The sequence below is a fragment of the Culex pipiens genome, chromosome 2, assembly GCF_016801865.2.
Source record: "Culex pipiens pallens isolate TS chromosome 2, TS_CPP_V2, whole genome shotgun sequence".
NCBI classification, from domain to species: domain Eukaryota; kingdom Metazoa; phylum Arthropoda; class Insecta; order Diptera; family Culicidae; genus Culex; species Culex pipiens.
Window position 1 is genome coordinate 106894680 of NC_068938.1, and position 16083 is coordinate 106910762.

Sequence of the window (16083 nt, forward strand, 5' to 3'; positions counted from 1 at the left end):
CCATCGTAATTCTCATCTTTACTTCCATTCCTTCCTGAAATCGCACCTTCCGTTCACCGATCCCGAGGCCCGACAGTCACGTCGCAACATCCTCCCCAAACCCCCCACTTTTCAACCGTCTAGTTACGTCACAACACCCATTCCACACGATGGTCCCACACCTCCTCCTGGTGTGGCCCCATTCCGGGTTCTCTCGTTCAGAAACAGATGAGCAAGCATTATTACTCGCATTGACGTCATCGTCGTCGAGGACTCGCTAGTCTCGGTTTCAGGACTCGAGTCGGTGTGACCGATTGTGGCCGCAAAAAACGGAAGTCATGCCAAACACAAATAGAACCCTTCCCCCCCTGGGTTGACCCTTTTTGCTTTGGGCGGATGTTGATTTCTCGGGAAAGGAAAGCAGATTTTAATCTTGTCATCGTCCAATTCTTGTTTTGGAGCTTTAAATTAGAGTTCAGTTTTACAGCTGCTAGTCAAAGTTAAATAAAAAGGTTCAAACTTGGGCTCAAGTTACTTCTCCTCCGACGGGTACAGCGAGGTCCAGTTGTGGCGGCGGGGAGCCGGGGAAGCCTTCTTGCGGGCCAACCGGGATTTGAGCAGGTCCAGCTCGCGCTGCAGCTTGGTCGATTCCTGCTGGAGCTTCTTGTTGGTTGAGGTAGATTCCTCCAGTTGGGCTCTGGAAAAGGGAAAAAGGAGATAGGGTAGAGTAGAATAGAGTCGGTTCACAGTTTAGTTTTTACTTGAGTCCTTCCTTGACCATCTCCAGGTCGTGCCGTCGCTGCTTGGCCTCTTTCTTCCGCTCTGCGGTCGACGCCAGCAATTCCCGCTTCTCCTCGATGGTCTTCCTGTACTCCTCTTTGGTTTCGCTCGTCTTGCGGTGAATTTCGTCCACATCCCGAACTCCTTCCGGCCCCTGCAAGCAAACCAAAATCAACATCCCAAACCCCGATGCAACCCGTCTCCTCTTCCTCACATCCTCCCCCACCAACTCCCGCACGGCGTCCTTCGCGTTCTGGATGAACAGCTGCAGCTCACGAATCTCGTAATCCAACTCCTGGTCCTCCCAATCCGGTTCGACAGCGCCACCTGCGCCGCCAAAGTCGTTATCCGGCAGATCGCGGATGTACTTTACGTACGCGGCCAACTCCGCGTGCAGGGCATCGTCCGTGAAGAGTGTCACCAGCGGGTGGTTCACGCTGCGCTCCAGGTCGCCGATGTGCGACTGGAGCTTGGCCACGGAACGCAGGATGCCGTAGTCCTGAGTGGAATTTAGTCATTTAGTGGAATTATTGCAAGAAGTACAAGTAATTTGAGTACTTACAACATCGTTAATTGTTTCTTCCGTTGTTTTCTCATAGTTTTCCATTTTTTCCAAAAAAAATACAGAAACAGTTAAAAGTTTACGGATATCTTCAGAATCAACAAAAATAACGCAAATCAAAACACGTGGTAAGAAGGGTTGCCAGCAGCCATGCCAGATATACAGATAAATCTGTATTTTACAGATTTTTCGATCCCAAAAATCCCAAAAATCTGTATATACAGATTTTTTTAAAACGGTTATATTTGAAAGTTTCAACAATTTAGTTATTAATTTATGCTTTAATATGATTAAAAAGCTTAAATCTGTTGTTAAAAATTTCGAAATGTCTTCTATGGCTTCGAATTCGACAAGATACAGATAAAATACAGATTTATTTTTAAGAAAATACAGATTTCCTTCAAAATAATCTGGCAACGTTGGTTGCCAGAAATATACATCGAAATTGGACATTTGGTCGAAGGTAATTTCGCCGAATGGGACACTGCAAAAAATCCACACTTTTGACGTAAGTGTTTCACACTTAAATCCGCCGCATTTGCCTAACACATCAAATTTATGCATAAACATGTGTCAGTCTTTTGATTTCTCTTTTGAACGATAGTTTCAAATTCAATACAAATCCACTTGAATTTCAATTAACCTACTTAAGGAATTTAATTGCTCCAACCGAGGCTCCAACTCATATTTTGCATTGTATTTTGATATTAATTTTGAATTAAAAATTATGTAGGGTTTATTTATTTTGCTTAAAATGGATTTATTGCATACATTTATTCAGTTACATTTAAATAAACTGATAGAAACACTTTTCCAAGGCACTATAATCTTTTCAGGATAATCACATTCAAAAATCCTGATTCTCCGGTCCCTTGCGTAGCCATTGACTTGAAGTTCTTCTGATGCAAGTTCTGCAAGAAATGTTCATGCTGATGCCAAGTTTTTTCAAACTCTCCCGAAGTGGCCGGACCGGAAAAAAGGTCGGAATCGAGGACCAAAAAGTGCCGTCATATAGGTCTACAGGGCAAAAACTAACGGTGTAAAAAGTCTTTAATAGAAAAATCGTAAAACTACATCAGCTGACCCGATTGTTTTGCCCCCCAGCCAATCCACCAGTAGTTGAATCCCAAGCCATTGCCTCGCAAAACGAGAACAATGGCAATGACGGATTTACTACTGTTGCGAAGAAAGGCAAAAAGAAAAGGCAACTGATGAAAGATGATAATAAATCTCCTGAAGAAAAAAGAACGTGCATCGACACCCGATACTGGCAACGAACACCGCGATGGAAATGGACAAGAAGAAGAACAACAGATAAAACAGCAAAAGCCAACTCCGAAAAATTTAAGCTTGGCCAAACTATGTAAACAAAGGCCAGATAGTTAAATAAATTTAATAAAAATCGTTAAACTATGAGAAATTTGCGATTGCCCAAAAAGTTAATACCGTAGGCTTATAGTCCATAAAATTTACTACCTTTTGACCTATCAGAGTGTGGATGTTGGAGGCCGTTGCAAAAAGAATTTAGGGTTTTAAAAATATTTATTTTTAATAAGGCTGGTATGCTGATCGGAAGGAACGCAAAACTCCATATAAAAAAACGCCCAAGAAACGGTCAAGGTCAAGGAAAGGGTCACGAAAAGATTTTTCTTAAGTGGTATGCAGCTGAAAAGTAACAGAAACAGAAAAATTGCGTTTGATGTTTCTTCGCGCGGTGCTTGTTTGTAATATGTTTTGATGAAAAAATCTAAGAATTGTTATTTTCCTTTTTGATTGCGACTGATAATTACAAACGTTTTAAATAATTTTGTATTGGATATAATAATATTTAAAATTCCCGCCAAATCTCAAAATGCAGAATATTGAAATTAAAAGGACAGATTTCGTTTTTTGGTCGAAATGGAGTAAAAAAAAAGAAGTTGTCTTTATAGATGTCGGCCATCGTGTCACCAACTATTTATTGCTAGTACCAACCAGTACTCTGTATCCAGGTTTTTATGCGAAAATGGCGTTCGAAAGGTGAACGCCCGAAATGTCAAAATCACGCAGTGGTACCAACATTACGAAAAAAGTGTGCCATGGCATGACAGCTATATTTTTTTGTAATGTTGGTGCTACTGCGCAATTTTGACATTTCGGACGTTCACCATTCGAACGCCATCTTCGCTTAAAAACCTCGATTACGAGAACCCTGCGCAAAATGAAGTAAATCAGAGTGAAATTAAACTTGACAATAATCATACAAATATCTATGTTCTTACTGGAAATACAATAATAATCTGAAATTTTGAAATCCAACCAAACAACAAATTCAAAAATATGTTTTAAAAGTTTTAAAAATCGGAAATATAGAAATTCGAAAATACAAATTTACGAAAACCTCGAAATAATAACAATAAAAAAAACTCTATTTCTTCCAAAATTAAAAAAAAATCTAGAGTGAAAAATAAAGAATTAAAGAATTCAAGAATTCAAGAATTCAAGAATTCAAGAATTTAAGAATTTAAGAATTTAAGAATTTAAGAATTTAAGAATTTAAGAATTTAAGAATTTAAGAATTTAAGAATTTAAGAATTTAGGAATTTAAGAATTTAAGAATTTAAGAATTTAAGAATTTAAGAATTTAAGAATTTAAGAATTTAAGGATTTAAGAATTTAAGAATTTAAGAATTTAAGAATTTAAGAATTTAAGAATTTAAGAATTTAAGAATTTAAGCATTTAAGAATTTAAGAATTTAAGAATTTAAGAATTTAAGAATTTAAGAATTTAAGAATTTAAGAATTTAAGAATTTAAGAATTTAAGAATTTAAGAATTTAAGAATTTAAGAATTTAAGAATTTAAGAATTTAAGAATTTAAGAATTTAAGAATTTAAGAATTTAAGAATTTAAGAATTTAAGAATTTAAGAATTTAAGAATTTAAGAATTTAAGAATTTAAGAATTTAAGAATTTAAGAATTTAAGAATTTAAGAATTTAAGAATTTAAGAATTTAAGAATTTAAGAATTTAAGAATTTAAGAATTTAAGAATTTAAGAATTTAAGAATTTAAGAATTTAAGAATTTAAGAATTTAAGAATTTAAGAATTTAAGAATTTAAGAATTTAAGAATTTAAGAATTTAAGAATTTAAGAATTTAAGAATTTAAGAATTTAAGAATTTAAGAATTTAAGAATTTAAGAATTTAAGAATTTAAGAATTTAAGAATTTAAGAATTTAAGAATTTAAGAATTTAAGAATTTAAGAATTTAAGAATTTAAGAATTTAAGAATTTAAGAATTTAGAAATTTAGGAATTCAAGAAAAAAAATTAAACATTTGTACCCAATTTGTACCAGCCTTGTTAAATAATTTCCAAATTTCCTGACTTCCTAATTTCCTAGTTTCCGAATATCATAATTTCCTTATTTCCTTATTTCCTAATTTCAATATTTCCATATTTCCAAATTTCCTAATTTCTTAACTTCCTAACTTCCTAACTCCTAATTTCCTAGTTTCCTAATTTCTTAACTTCATAATTTCCTGATTTCCTAATTTCCTTACATCCTAATTTCCTTATTTCCTAATTTCCTAACTTCCTAACTTCCTAACTTCTTAACTTCCTAACTTCCTTACTTCCTAATATCGTAATTTCCTAATTTAATTTCCTTACTTCCTAATTTCCTAGTTTCCCAATTTCAAAATTTCCTAATTTCCTCGTTTCCAAATATCCTAATTTTTTAATTTCCTTGTTTCCTTTTTTCATAATTACCTAATTTTCTTCTTTTTTTATTTTACTAATTTGCTGATATCATAATTTCCAAATTTCCTAATTCCCTGATTTTCTAATTTCCTAATTTTTTTATTTCCCTATTTCATAATTACATAATTTTTTAATTCTATTTTTTTTCTAGTTTTAGAATTTAAGAATGTCTAATTTTCTGTTTTTTAAAAGAACTGTTCAATTATCGATTTTTTAATTTTGTTTAAAATTATTGTTAAAAGTTTTTGAATAAACATTTTTAATCTATTTTATTTTAACTTTTGAATATTTTAAATCTTTTTATTTTTTCCTCGAAAGAACCTCAAGCGCGCACACCGTCAATCGCGCTCGTACCGAACTGTCAACTTTTCTTGTGGGGGTCACGAAAAGAACACGCAACATTTCTTGACCGCGTTCCTTCCGATCAGCATACCGTACTATAGTTAAGAAGCTATTACACTACTGAAAACAAACAAACAAACTTGCACTTTTTGACAGTTTGCCTGCTTTGTTTGTTTGCCTGGATTTGTTTGTACCAACGTCAGCCTGCTTACATTTTGCCTTGTTTGAGAGTTTGCCGCAAACAAGTTTGCGAGTTTGGCAAACTGTCAAACATGTGCACGAAAAAGTGCGAGTTTTTTTGTTTGTTTGTTTGTTTGCGGTAGTGTAATAGCTCTTTAGTTGTAAAAGCTATGAGAAAAAGTCAAACCAATCTTGGATGTTTATGGCACATTTTGAAGTGCTTCAAAAGTCCTTTCGAATGCACTTACCCAGTCGCGAAATATTCTAGCAGGGTTGGTTCTGCCAGAATCCTGCAAGAATGGTAGAACATTAAATTTTCTTCTAGAATGCTTAAAGAATATCATGCTCTGTAAGAACCCTGCTAGAATCCTGCTAGAACGTCGTGACTGGGTAAGAGATTTGGAATTGATAAAGTTTTACGAAAATGCGAGCAATTTTAAGCTTTTTTATGTTTTTTATGACCTCATACCTCAATACCTTTGTCGTAGAGGGCTCATATTTGCCATTAGTGCCATTGTCGTGATCGGGGACTTTCTTTTATAATAAAAACACAGATATTTTGCAATTAACAAACAACACGTCTTATTCCACACAAATTAACCACAAAACTGATTTGACAATCTTCATTCTCTCTTTCGCTGGCCGCGCGCATCTCGTTGTTTTCTCGCTTGTTGTTCTCTCTCGCAGCTCGCTAGCGCGCTCTCGCACTCAATCCGCAATCTGTCCTAACAAGGCAATATTCATGAAGGTGCGCACTTTTTGTTGCGCTCTAAACTCTTATTTATGAATCATATCAATTTTATAATAAATACTCATTTAATAATTTATTACATATTCAATCCTGCAACCCATAATCCCTACAATTAGTTCATTTAAACCTTTGAATGAAACGGACAATCATTTAAGAACTCACTAAAAAATGTTTTTTTAAACGAAACGACCACCGGCAAAACGTCTCTTTCGGCGAAAAGATCTTCGCCGAAATGTTTCGAACCCACTTTTATCATCCAGCGCTTCGTTCGTCTATTCACCGCTAGGTGACAGCAGCTCGTTCTAATTACACAAATTACATCGCAAAACTTTTCTAACCAACCGTCGTGCGACCCCTCGTCACTAATAATTTTGCAGTTTTGACAGTTTGCACAAAACACCGGCCAACTTGTTTACATCGCTCGCAGTTCGTTGGCGCAAAATCGTTACAAAAATTTGAATTCAGTGTTATTCCTTTCACGATGGCCGAAAAGCCCAAGTGCAAGTACCGCAAGGCATTCCTTCGCGATGTTGACATCCCGCTGGCGTCCAGTAACGCTCGCGTCCTTAAACCAACGGCTGGAACCAATCAACAGCAGCAAGCTAACGTTGCCCAACCGCCAAAGCAAACCAAATCCATCCTCAAGCGGACCAGCCTCGTTTCGACTGCTCGACCCGCACCTCCAGCCCCTTCCAGCAAGTTCAAACAGCCCGAACTGCACACCGCCCTCAACGTTCAAAAGCAGATAGAAAAGGTTCAGGGTGCGAAGGTCAAAGCCCCCGCCAGCATCGGTGAACTTACGCCAAAGAGTCAGAAATTTGTGCGCAATCAGGTTTGGACGCTGAAGTTATGGTTTTCTTTCGTGAAATTAATAACTCTTCTCTTTGCAGATTACCCGCAAGCTCAACTTCCAGCACGACGACAACGTGTTCAAGGGTCTGGTACCGGTCAACGTGAACGATTCCGTGCTCATTCCCGCCCGGAAGCGACCGCTGCGCAGCAAGTTCGTGGCCAAGGAGAAGCGCGACCCGGAGCCCGAGCTGGCCGACTTTCTGCGGCCCATCGCCAAGTGCAGCATCGAGTTCGAGCCGTACCTGCCGCCGGAACCGGCCCCGCGCCGGCCAAACTTTGACAACTTTGCCCACATTATGGACGTGTTCGGGAAGATCGATGTGGGGGCGTGAAGGGAACTCGTGATTCTGTTAGGTTATGACTTACGACAGTATATGTATTAAGCGCGCGAGAGAGAGAGAATGTTTAGTTAAATAATGAAAATAAGCTTATGAAATTAGTCAACAACCGCTTCTTTTTGGTTTCGTGTCTGAAAATGCTTTTGAGAAATTCACGTCAAAGTTGCTTCTTCGTCAGATTTGGCTCCGTTGGCCGTGGCCACTTCGATGGCCTTCTTCAACCTTGGATCGCGGATCTTCATCGCCGCCACCCCTCCATTCGCAACCACCGGCGTCGGCCTCACCTCCGTCGGACCAATGTTGAACATCAGCTGCAGCCGCGGGTCCAAACTGAACGTCGGTTCCGTCACAAACGACTGCCGCAACGCTTCAAAGTTCGGCTTCGGCACATCGATCGGAATGAGTCGATACCCGACGATCTGCCCACGCCCCGCGTCAATCTCCTTCGCCGGTGTGTACTTGTCGATGAGCGATTTGAACGGCAACCGGAAGCCACTCTGGCTGCTTTCGCTGTCACTTCCGAACGAAATGCTCAGCTCCGGGTGGGCGTCCTGGACCAGCGAGTCCAGCTTGCACATTTGCTCCACCGTTCGGGCGGTGGATTCCTGCGCCCGGGGGTCGTTTTCCTGCTCCTGGACGGCGGCAAACAGCACGAACTGCAGCTTGTCCTCGCCGTCGGAGCTCACGTCGCTTGCTTCAAGTCTGGTCGCTTTCGAACGGTCTGGGGAGGAGAGTGACAAAATTTTCTTGGATTAGCCGTTTCTCAAGTGGTGAAAAACACATACTAATTTTCACATAATATAGGGGAAATGTTAGTAAGGAATACAGCCAAAGCTGACGTCAAAAAACTATAGTAATTAAAAGAGCAGAAAAAGAAAAGGAGCTAAAGTAGTAGAGGTAACAAAAAACGTAAAGAAAAGAAGTCCGTCAGACCTGGACGCAAACGCAAAATTTTGCGCCTGTCATCATAGTCATCGACCATTGAACAAAGCAACCCCTGTAGATTGTTCGACTGACAGTTGTTGGAAAAATCGAACTGGCACAGCGTTCTGCGTTCACCACTGCGTCGAACGGACAATCTTGTTCTTAGCTTAAGAGTTTTGTTTCAATCGTGCCAGGCCTAGATTTTTTCATCACACTGCTTTACTGGACTGAGAACTGTCAACTTTGTGCGCTTTGCACCTCAGTAGAGTACTGCGGAATAAATTTCCATCACAGTTGGCAAACTGATTTTCTATCACACCATCAAAACAAGTGTCATGAATCGACTTCTGACCCCAATCTTGTTACCAAGCTGTGGTGGCCGAGGCAGTTAAGTCATTGAGATGGTATGTTAAAGGTACCTGGCTCGATTCTAGTAGTTGGAACTTTTGAGTTATTATGACGGGTTATTTTTTTTTCTAATAAGCTCGAGGGCATAATTCTATCGGCCACTTTGAGCTGTGTTCGCTGAGTCCTTAAGTACGGTATGCAGATCGGAAGGAACGCGGTCAAGAAATGCTGCGTGTTCTTTTCATGACCCCCAACAAGAAAAGTTGACAGTTCGGTATGAGCGCGTTTGACGGTGTGCGAGCTTGAGGTTCTTTGTGGGAAAAAATAAAAAGATCAAAAATATTTAATAGTTAAAATTAAATAGATAAAAAATGTTTATTCAAAAACTTTGGACAACAATTATTAATTATAAACAAAATTGAGAAATCAATAATTTTAAATTTCTTCAAAAAATAAGAAAATTATAAATTATTAAATTATGAATTATGTAATAATAAAATAATGAAATAAGCAAATTAAGAAATTAGGATTCGCAATTCGCAATTTTCAGTGTAAGAACGGGCCTTGACCGATCTTATGCACCAGGTTCCCGACGAACACGCACTGCCCTTACACCTACATCTCACCCTTGCTCTGAGTCAGTACGAGCAGCACGCTAGAACACGCTTTGAGTGTTCGTGCCAGGCATGCACACCTTCTTTTCCGGTTACGCATTTTAACTCGGCCGGGGGTGGTACATTAAGTAGGGCTTGATGTAAGTATAAGCGCCTAACCATTTATAGTGTGCCTATCAACTTTCATTAATGCAAAAACTGTTATATTTTTAGTTTGAATTCAAAAACTAATTGTTATTTACTGTGTATTGTTTTCTCCTGAAATCTTCCCTATTGTTGGGTCGTGTTTATTTGTTGCTATTTCTTTTGTCGCGGTGTTTTGTTATAATATTTTGGTCCTAAGCATTTTAGAAAAGTTTTTCAAAAGTACAATAGTAATATTTGTGTTAATCCTTTAATCATTCCATAAATTTAGTAAGGGCTCGAACCTCACTTGCTTAAGAAAAAGGTGAAGTTTCAAAACAATGGACAGTGAAGGAAATATACTATGTATAGAATCATTAGTGAAAGAAAGATAGTAATTAATTAAAAGAAATTAACAATAGTTAATAAATTGAGATAACGAACAAGCTTAGATTGTATTGAGGGCAATTTACAGGGAAGATGAGAAATTATTCAAATAGATAAATAAACAAAAGACACATGATAAACAAAATTGACATCGCTGCCAAATTAAGGGAAAGCAGACAGTTTGTTACAGCAGCATCAATTGAATCAAATAGAGTGGAAAAGCGTTGAGAAATAAGAGAATCAAATGAGTAAAATCGAAATCAAATGGAGGATAGTAAACAGAAGCCGCGTTAGATAATCTGTGAAACAAAATTCAACAGAAGATAGGTGGTAGCTGAGAATGAAGAGAAGAGAAACCCCGTTGTGCGATGTTTCAGGTACAACCACAGCAGTTGGCTCAACATACTGCGAATCAAAACAATACCGTCTACAATCACAAATTACTTCCCTTTCCCACATTGACACGCCCCTTTCTTTTAGCCGTCTCGACTTTGACCCGCGGTGGTCAAACGTTTACGATCCGTTTCCACAGGCCACCAGCTATGTTACACCTTGTCATCATGATAACTAAACCAAGCCAACGTGGAGGTAAGAAAATAGTACACTTGCAAGGAACCAGAGCCATGCTGTTTTGTCCAAACAGCACTATGGATGTAGTTGGGCTCCTTCCGGGATGTTCCTCGCCTGGGTGTCAACCGACGAGTATCATCAGTATCATGCACCCCTGGCCTGCACAGCGCCACAAGGCATTCAAAAAGTAAAATTCAAATTTTTTGATTTTTTCATCAAAACATATTACAAACAAGCACCGCGCGAAGAAACGTCAAACGCCACTCGTTTCTGTTCCTTTTCAGCTGCGTACCGTCGTTTAAGAAAAATCTTTTCGTGACCCTTTCCTTGACCTTTTTTTATATGGGGTTTTGCGTTCCTTCCGGCCTGCATATCAGCATTTAAACGTTACCATTATTCTCACGGCCCGAGGCCATGATTTTCTCGGATGATTGCTGCCCAATTTTGGGTGGTTGGTAATTAAAATTACGTGGAATTGGCTGTAAACTCAACAATATTCTGGAAAATAAATCAAAAGATTGTGGACGAAAGAAATCTGTATATTTTTTAGCAGTGATCCCCGTGCACCGCGTTCAACCGCGTTCTCTGTTTTCTGTACTCGATCAAACACCTGCACCGCGTGTGCACGCGTACAAGCAAACCTAAACTCTGCCGTGTACAGTATGTTTAAAACCAAACCTTGCACCCCGGGTACAAACCCCGTGCAAGCCGACGACGCAGAAAAGAGACAAAAATAGTTCTCTCACGCTCCCTCTGCTGTAAAGTGGTGTTTCATTCTCCGCTGCAGTCACACTACAGTGTTTGCCACAGAGAGAGTGAGAAGCAGTCATTTTTTCGTCTTTTTACACGCTCTTCGCTCGCACGGCGTTGTACCCGAGGTGTGCACCCCGTGTTTACACCGCGTGTAAACTTGAGTGCGCCGTGCGGGGAAGAACTCGAACATGGTAGCCTGGTGTGTTTGAGGTTCATCTGCACTGAAAATTTGTACGGTGTGTACGGCGTGCGCGCGTTTCGGGAAGACTGTTTTTTAGTATGATCAGCTCGAAGTGTCCGATAGAATTATGCCTTCAAAAGTTTTTTTTTTCCTAACTTATTTTTATTAGGTCCTTTTAGGTGCTACGACCAGGTTGGGACCGAGGATCGGTTTAAAATCTAATATATAATAAAAGTGAAATAAATCTCCTTTCAATCCATACATGGAGATCATGTAACTGACGAGGGTTTCTTGGTCCACGCGGGTCTTGCAGGTCTTGAACCTGCCGATGTACTCGGAGAAAATCCCCCACAGCTCAGCTGAACTGTAGAGCACCTCCCCGGCTTCCTTCTCCGTAGCTCCACCGTCTCGGGGGCCACCTTGGCTGCTTCCTGCGGGACGAGGGTGATCCTTGGATTTTCCGTCCGGAACTGCGCCCGGCAGCGGAGGGAACTCCGCCGGCGTAAACGCCGGAACTGCTGGACTCTGCTTCTCCGCCTTCCTTGCCGGCGGTTTCGATTTCGACGCCTGCTGGCGCCTCCGGATGAAGTCCGCACGCTTGGGGCAGCTGCGGTCCGTAGCTTCGTGGGCTCCAGAGCAGTTGGCACACCGCTTCGGCTCGGCTTCTTGGACTTTGCACTCGTCCGTCTTGTGGGGACCCCCAAAGTTGTTGCACCTCCCCTTGAGGTGGCAGTTCCTGGTTCCATGACCCAGCTGCAAGCCGTTCCTGCACTGGGTCACGTTCGGCCGCTTGTTCCGATAGGCTTCCCACCGGATGATAGTTTTTGCCGCAACTTTCATTGCAGAGAGCTTTTTCAGATTGGTGTATCCCTTGGAGAAGACCACAATGTACGGAGTTTCGTCCACGGTGGACTTTTCCTTCCGCTTGATGATATGCACCTCCAGCGCGTCCAGCTTGAGATCCCTCTACAGCAGGTACTTGACCTCGTCCGGTTTCAGTTCATCAGGTAAACCACGAAGAACTACCCGATGATTTCGTTCGCTCCGCCGTTCGTGGGTGTAGAATTCCACTTTCTTCTTCTTGAAGAGCTCTTGCAACTTGTCAAAATCTTTGACAGAGAAGCAGGTCACCTTGGTTCCAAATCGGGTTAGTTTGTAAATCGGGTTGAAACTAAATTTACAACTTTCCACTATTGCCACGAGCAGGGAAGGTATTTGCCGATGAGCCTTCAAAAAGCTTTTTTAAATTTATTTCCTTTCAGTTAAGAAATTTACTATAATCATGTATGGAGCACTTTTAGATATTTTACTAATGAACAACTTTGTAGAACATTGTTTTGTTCTAAACTGAATGCTGTTGACATTAGAGCGTAAACAAAAATCCCGTCACCATCGCGAGTGAGGGACGCCGATGGTGGCATCTTTAGACATTGTTTACGCTCTAGTGTCAACAGCATTCACTTTGGAACAAAACAATGTTCTACAAAATCTACAATTGCTTCATACATCATTGTAGTGAATTCTGTAACTAGAAGGTAATAAATCAAACGAGGGCTTCGCGATGGTTTTTTGCCATTTGCCATCCCTGGCCACGAGCTTGTAAAACTCCGTGGTGTTCTTCACCACCAAAGGTGGTTGCTTTTGTTTACCTGCAGATTGACCGGGTGGTGGAACCGCCGGGGCGTCTCCTCCTGCTGGGCTGGCATTGTTGTTGTTTTCGTTTTCCGCTAGCGGGCTGAACTGTTATTGAGCACATTCTGCTCCACTTTTCCTTCTCCGACGACAGCTCCGGTGAACTCAGGGATCTTCTTCCGCTTCCGATTTCCGGGGATGAGTTGGAAATCAGTCTCGGAGATCTCTTCCACCTCCATCCGTCAAACAACTCGAGGCACGATGCCTTTAGCGCGCACGTCACACACTTCTACTCTCTCGGAGCTGTCGGAGCCAAGTGCCCTCAAAAGTTCCATCTACTAGAATAGAGCCAGCAACCTTTAACATACAAATAAAACTTGTTAATCCTATTAAAAATTTCAAAGAATTTCATTTTTCGAAAATGTCGAAAGTTCAACAATTTGCTACCCGATTTGATTCACACGAAATTTGCTCCCGAGTTGAAGAAGTGAGAATCAGTGCGGAGCAAGATAAAGATGGTAGCTGAAAATAAAATAAAATGAAGAGAACCCCTGTTCTGCGACGTTCGGGTACATCCACAACAGTTGACTCAACATGCTGCGAATCAAAACAATACCGTCCACAATCACAGATTTCTTCCATTTCCCACATTGACGAGCCCTTTCTTCTAGTCGTCTCTACTCTGACCCTCGCTGGTTAAAGGTTAACGAGCCGTTTGCACAACCCACCAGCTAGGTTGCTCCTTGTCAGCAAGATCAAACGACAACCGAAGAGGTATTATCCACCCTAGGCCTGCCAAGCAATACGACGTGTCTCAACAAAATTCGGTCCATTTCTATCAAAAACTACATAAACAGAACACATTAAAAAATTACAATCATGACAGATCGTGTTAATCAACTAAGCGACTTATCTCTCTACAATATGGACACCTGAAATCACGGTTAAACATACAAACCCAAAAATGGCTTAAAAGCAGCGCATTCCTTTGGACAAGGACAAAACGGTTTCTGCCATTCTAGGTGTCTCTGAAGCGATACTATCGGAAGATAATGGAAACGGAGATCGGGTTCGGAACAGTTTACGGCGCTTCGTCCAGGCATTTAGATAAGATGCTGATTGACGACAATAAATGTTGTTAAGTTTTTGCAACACACAAAATAATTTGTCGACAAGCCGTGCCTGAAACGTTAAACTTTTAATTCAATATTCACTGTTGTGTATTCCAGGATGGACATTCGAATTCTTGTAGCAGTCGTCGAGGAGACAATGACGTAATTAATCAATGGATCAAAAGTAATAGTAATTATTAAACTTGTTTCTTCAACATTTCTAGGTAAATCTAATCTTTTCGCAGAATGACATTTTGCGAATCAGCCAACAAGTTTCGGAGTCAAATGGAGGGCAAACCTTTAAAAAAGTTGTGATCGTCCATACGACAGACATTGCTAACAATTACGCAAGAGCCACAATTATAATTGAAGATAATCAACGTAATAAAGATACTCAAAAATGGAAGATTCATTAACGAACTACAGTAACAACATAGTGAAGGAGAAACATTCAAGGCTTGATGTTTCTTTTAGGTACTTGATTCTTACGTCCGCTTGCGGGAAATGCATTTCTGGTGCCTAACAATTCTGAATTTGAAATATTCGCAATTCTGAATTTAAAAAAAATAATAATAACAAAAATTGCAAGCACCCACCTGTTGTCCCGTTCTGTCCCTTCTCCCCGCTGCTGTCGGAGAAATCCGTCGTGAAGCTTCCCTCGAGCGTGGTTGCGAGGCTGGTGTTGTGGCTCTCCTGCGGGGTCACTTCCTTCGCTGCTGCTGTTTCAGCCGTCGTCGCCGCATCTTGCTCTTCGTTCAGAATGCTCAGCAACTCCTGGTCACTCAGCGCCGGAACGGCCAACGGTGGCTCGGGCAACGACTGGGACAGACCCAATTCAGCGGAGAACACGTCCAGGCTGGACGGAACTTCCTCGACGACCCCTTTGTCCTCCTCGTACATCGACTGCTTACGGTGGGACTCCTTGAAGTTTCCAATGTTGATGATCGTGTCGTAGTCGAATCCCAGCTCCATCATCGAACTGGCCCCGAGCTGAAACAGCTGGTCCTTTGTCTTGATTCCCGTCTTGGCCAGCGTGGCGATCTGCTCGGCCGAAATAACCCCGGTCATCTCCCCCAAATCACCCAGCTTCTCGTCAATCATCTGGTTAATCGCAACGGTCTTGATGACCTCCCCCAGCAGCGTGTCCGAAATCGATTCGCTCAGTTCCGCGCCCAAATCTTCGTCCAGCAACCCTTCCTGCTCCATCTGAAGCAGCTCCTGGTGTCGATCTTCAAAGTTCTTCCTCAGCAGCGCACTCGGAAAGCACGGAAAGCGCTGCATCAGATTGGCCTGAGCCGTCGTCACGTGACGCCACAGAATCCGCTTCATTTCGTCGTCCAGGGCCTTGCCGTGACGCAGTCGGCACTGCTTGCCATCCCGGCACTCGTAGCCGAAGTAGTAAAACTTGCAGGGGAAATCCGCATGCATGAAGTAGCACTGGTCCGCGCGGGAACACTCGTCCAGGAAGTAAAACCGGCACAGCTTCTTCTGCGGTTCCATCGTTCCGCCCACCTCCGGATCGTCCAGATCATCATAAGCAGGACGCTTCATGCCGGTCTTGGGCGAAAAACCCCTCGGCGCGACGGAGTCGCATTCATCGTTCGTGGGCGGAACCCCTTCCGATCCCGAATCCACGTCTTCTTCCTCCTGCACTTCCTCTTCCCTAGAAGAAATCAATCTCACAAAATCGTACCAACCTCTAAACGTCCCCCAAAAAGAAACTCACCGCTCCTCATCGGGCGGGGCGTCCTTGGCTTCTGTTGCGGACATGTTCGTTGAAGAATTCAGTTCACCACACAAAAATGACGAAAAACTCGCGGAAAGTCCGATTTTTTCACGCAATTTGCCACTTCGAAGGCATAACCCGACTTTTTCGCACTGGACAAAATTAAAACATCGCCGAAAGTTGGCGCGT

At 41.4% G+C, this 16083-nt stretch overlaps 3 protein-coding genes across 3 annotated transcripts; 1 reads left to right on the top strand and 2 right to left on the bottom strand.

The window, feature by feature from the left end:
* Nucleotides 1-404: 404 nt before the first annotated feature.
* LOC120414757 (uncharacterized) lies at nt 405-1411 on the bottom strand. The gene is made up of 4 exons (XM_039576073.2): nt 1322-1411; nt 974-1258; nt 741-913; nt 405-676 (listed from the first exon to the last, which is right to left on the bottom strand). The coding sequence occupies exons 1-4, from the start codon at nt 1364-1366 to the stop codon at nt 511-513; spliced, it is 669 nt and encodes a 222-aa protein (XP_039432007.1). The 5' UTR covers nt 1367-1411; the 3' UTR covers nt 405-510.
* Nucleotides 1412-6769: 5358 nt separating this feature from the next.
* On the top strand, nt 6770-7606 carry LOC120414771 (protein PPP1R35 homolog). Its single transcript, XM_039576085.2, has 2 exons — nt 6770-7166; nt 7225-7606. Exons 1-2 carry the CDS (start codon nt 6816-6818, stop codon nt 7516-7518), a joined length of 645 nt encoding a protein of 214 aa, XP_039432019.1. The 5' UTR covers nt 6770-6815; the 3' UTR covers nt 7519-7606.
* Nucleotides 7532-16083, bottom strand: LOC120414770 (uncharacterized). Its single transcript, XM_039576084.2, has 3 exons — nt 15895-16083; nt 14765-15831; nt 7532-8245 (listed from the first exon to the last, which is right to left on the bottom strand). Exons 1-3 carry the CDS (start codon nt 15936-15938, stop codon nt 7677-7679), a joined length of 1680 nt encoding a protein of 559 aa, XP_039432018.1. The 5' UTR covers nt 15939-16083; the 3' UTR covers nt 7532-7676.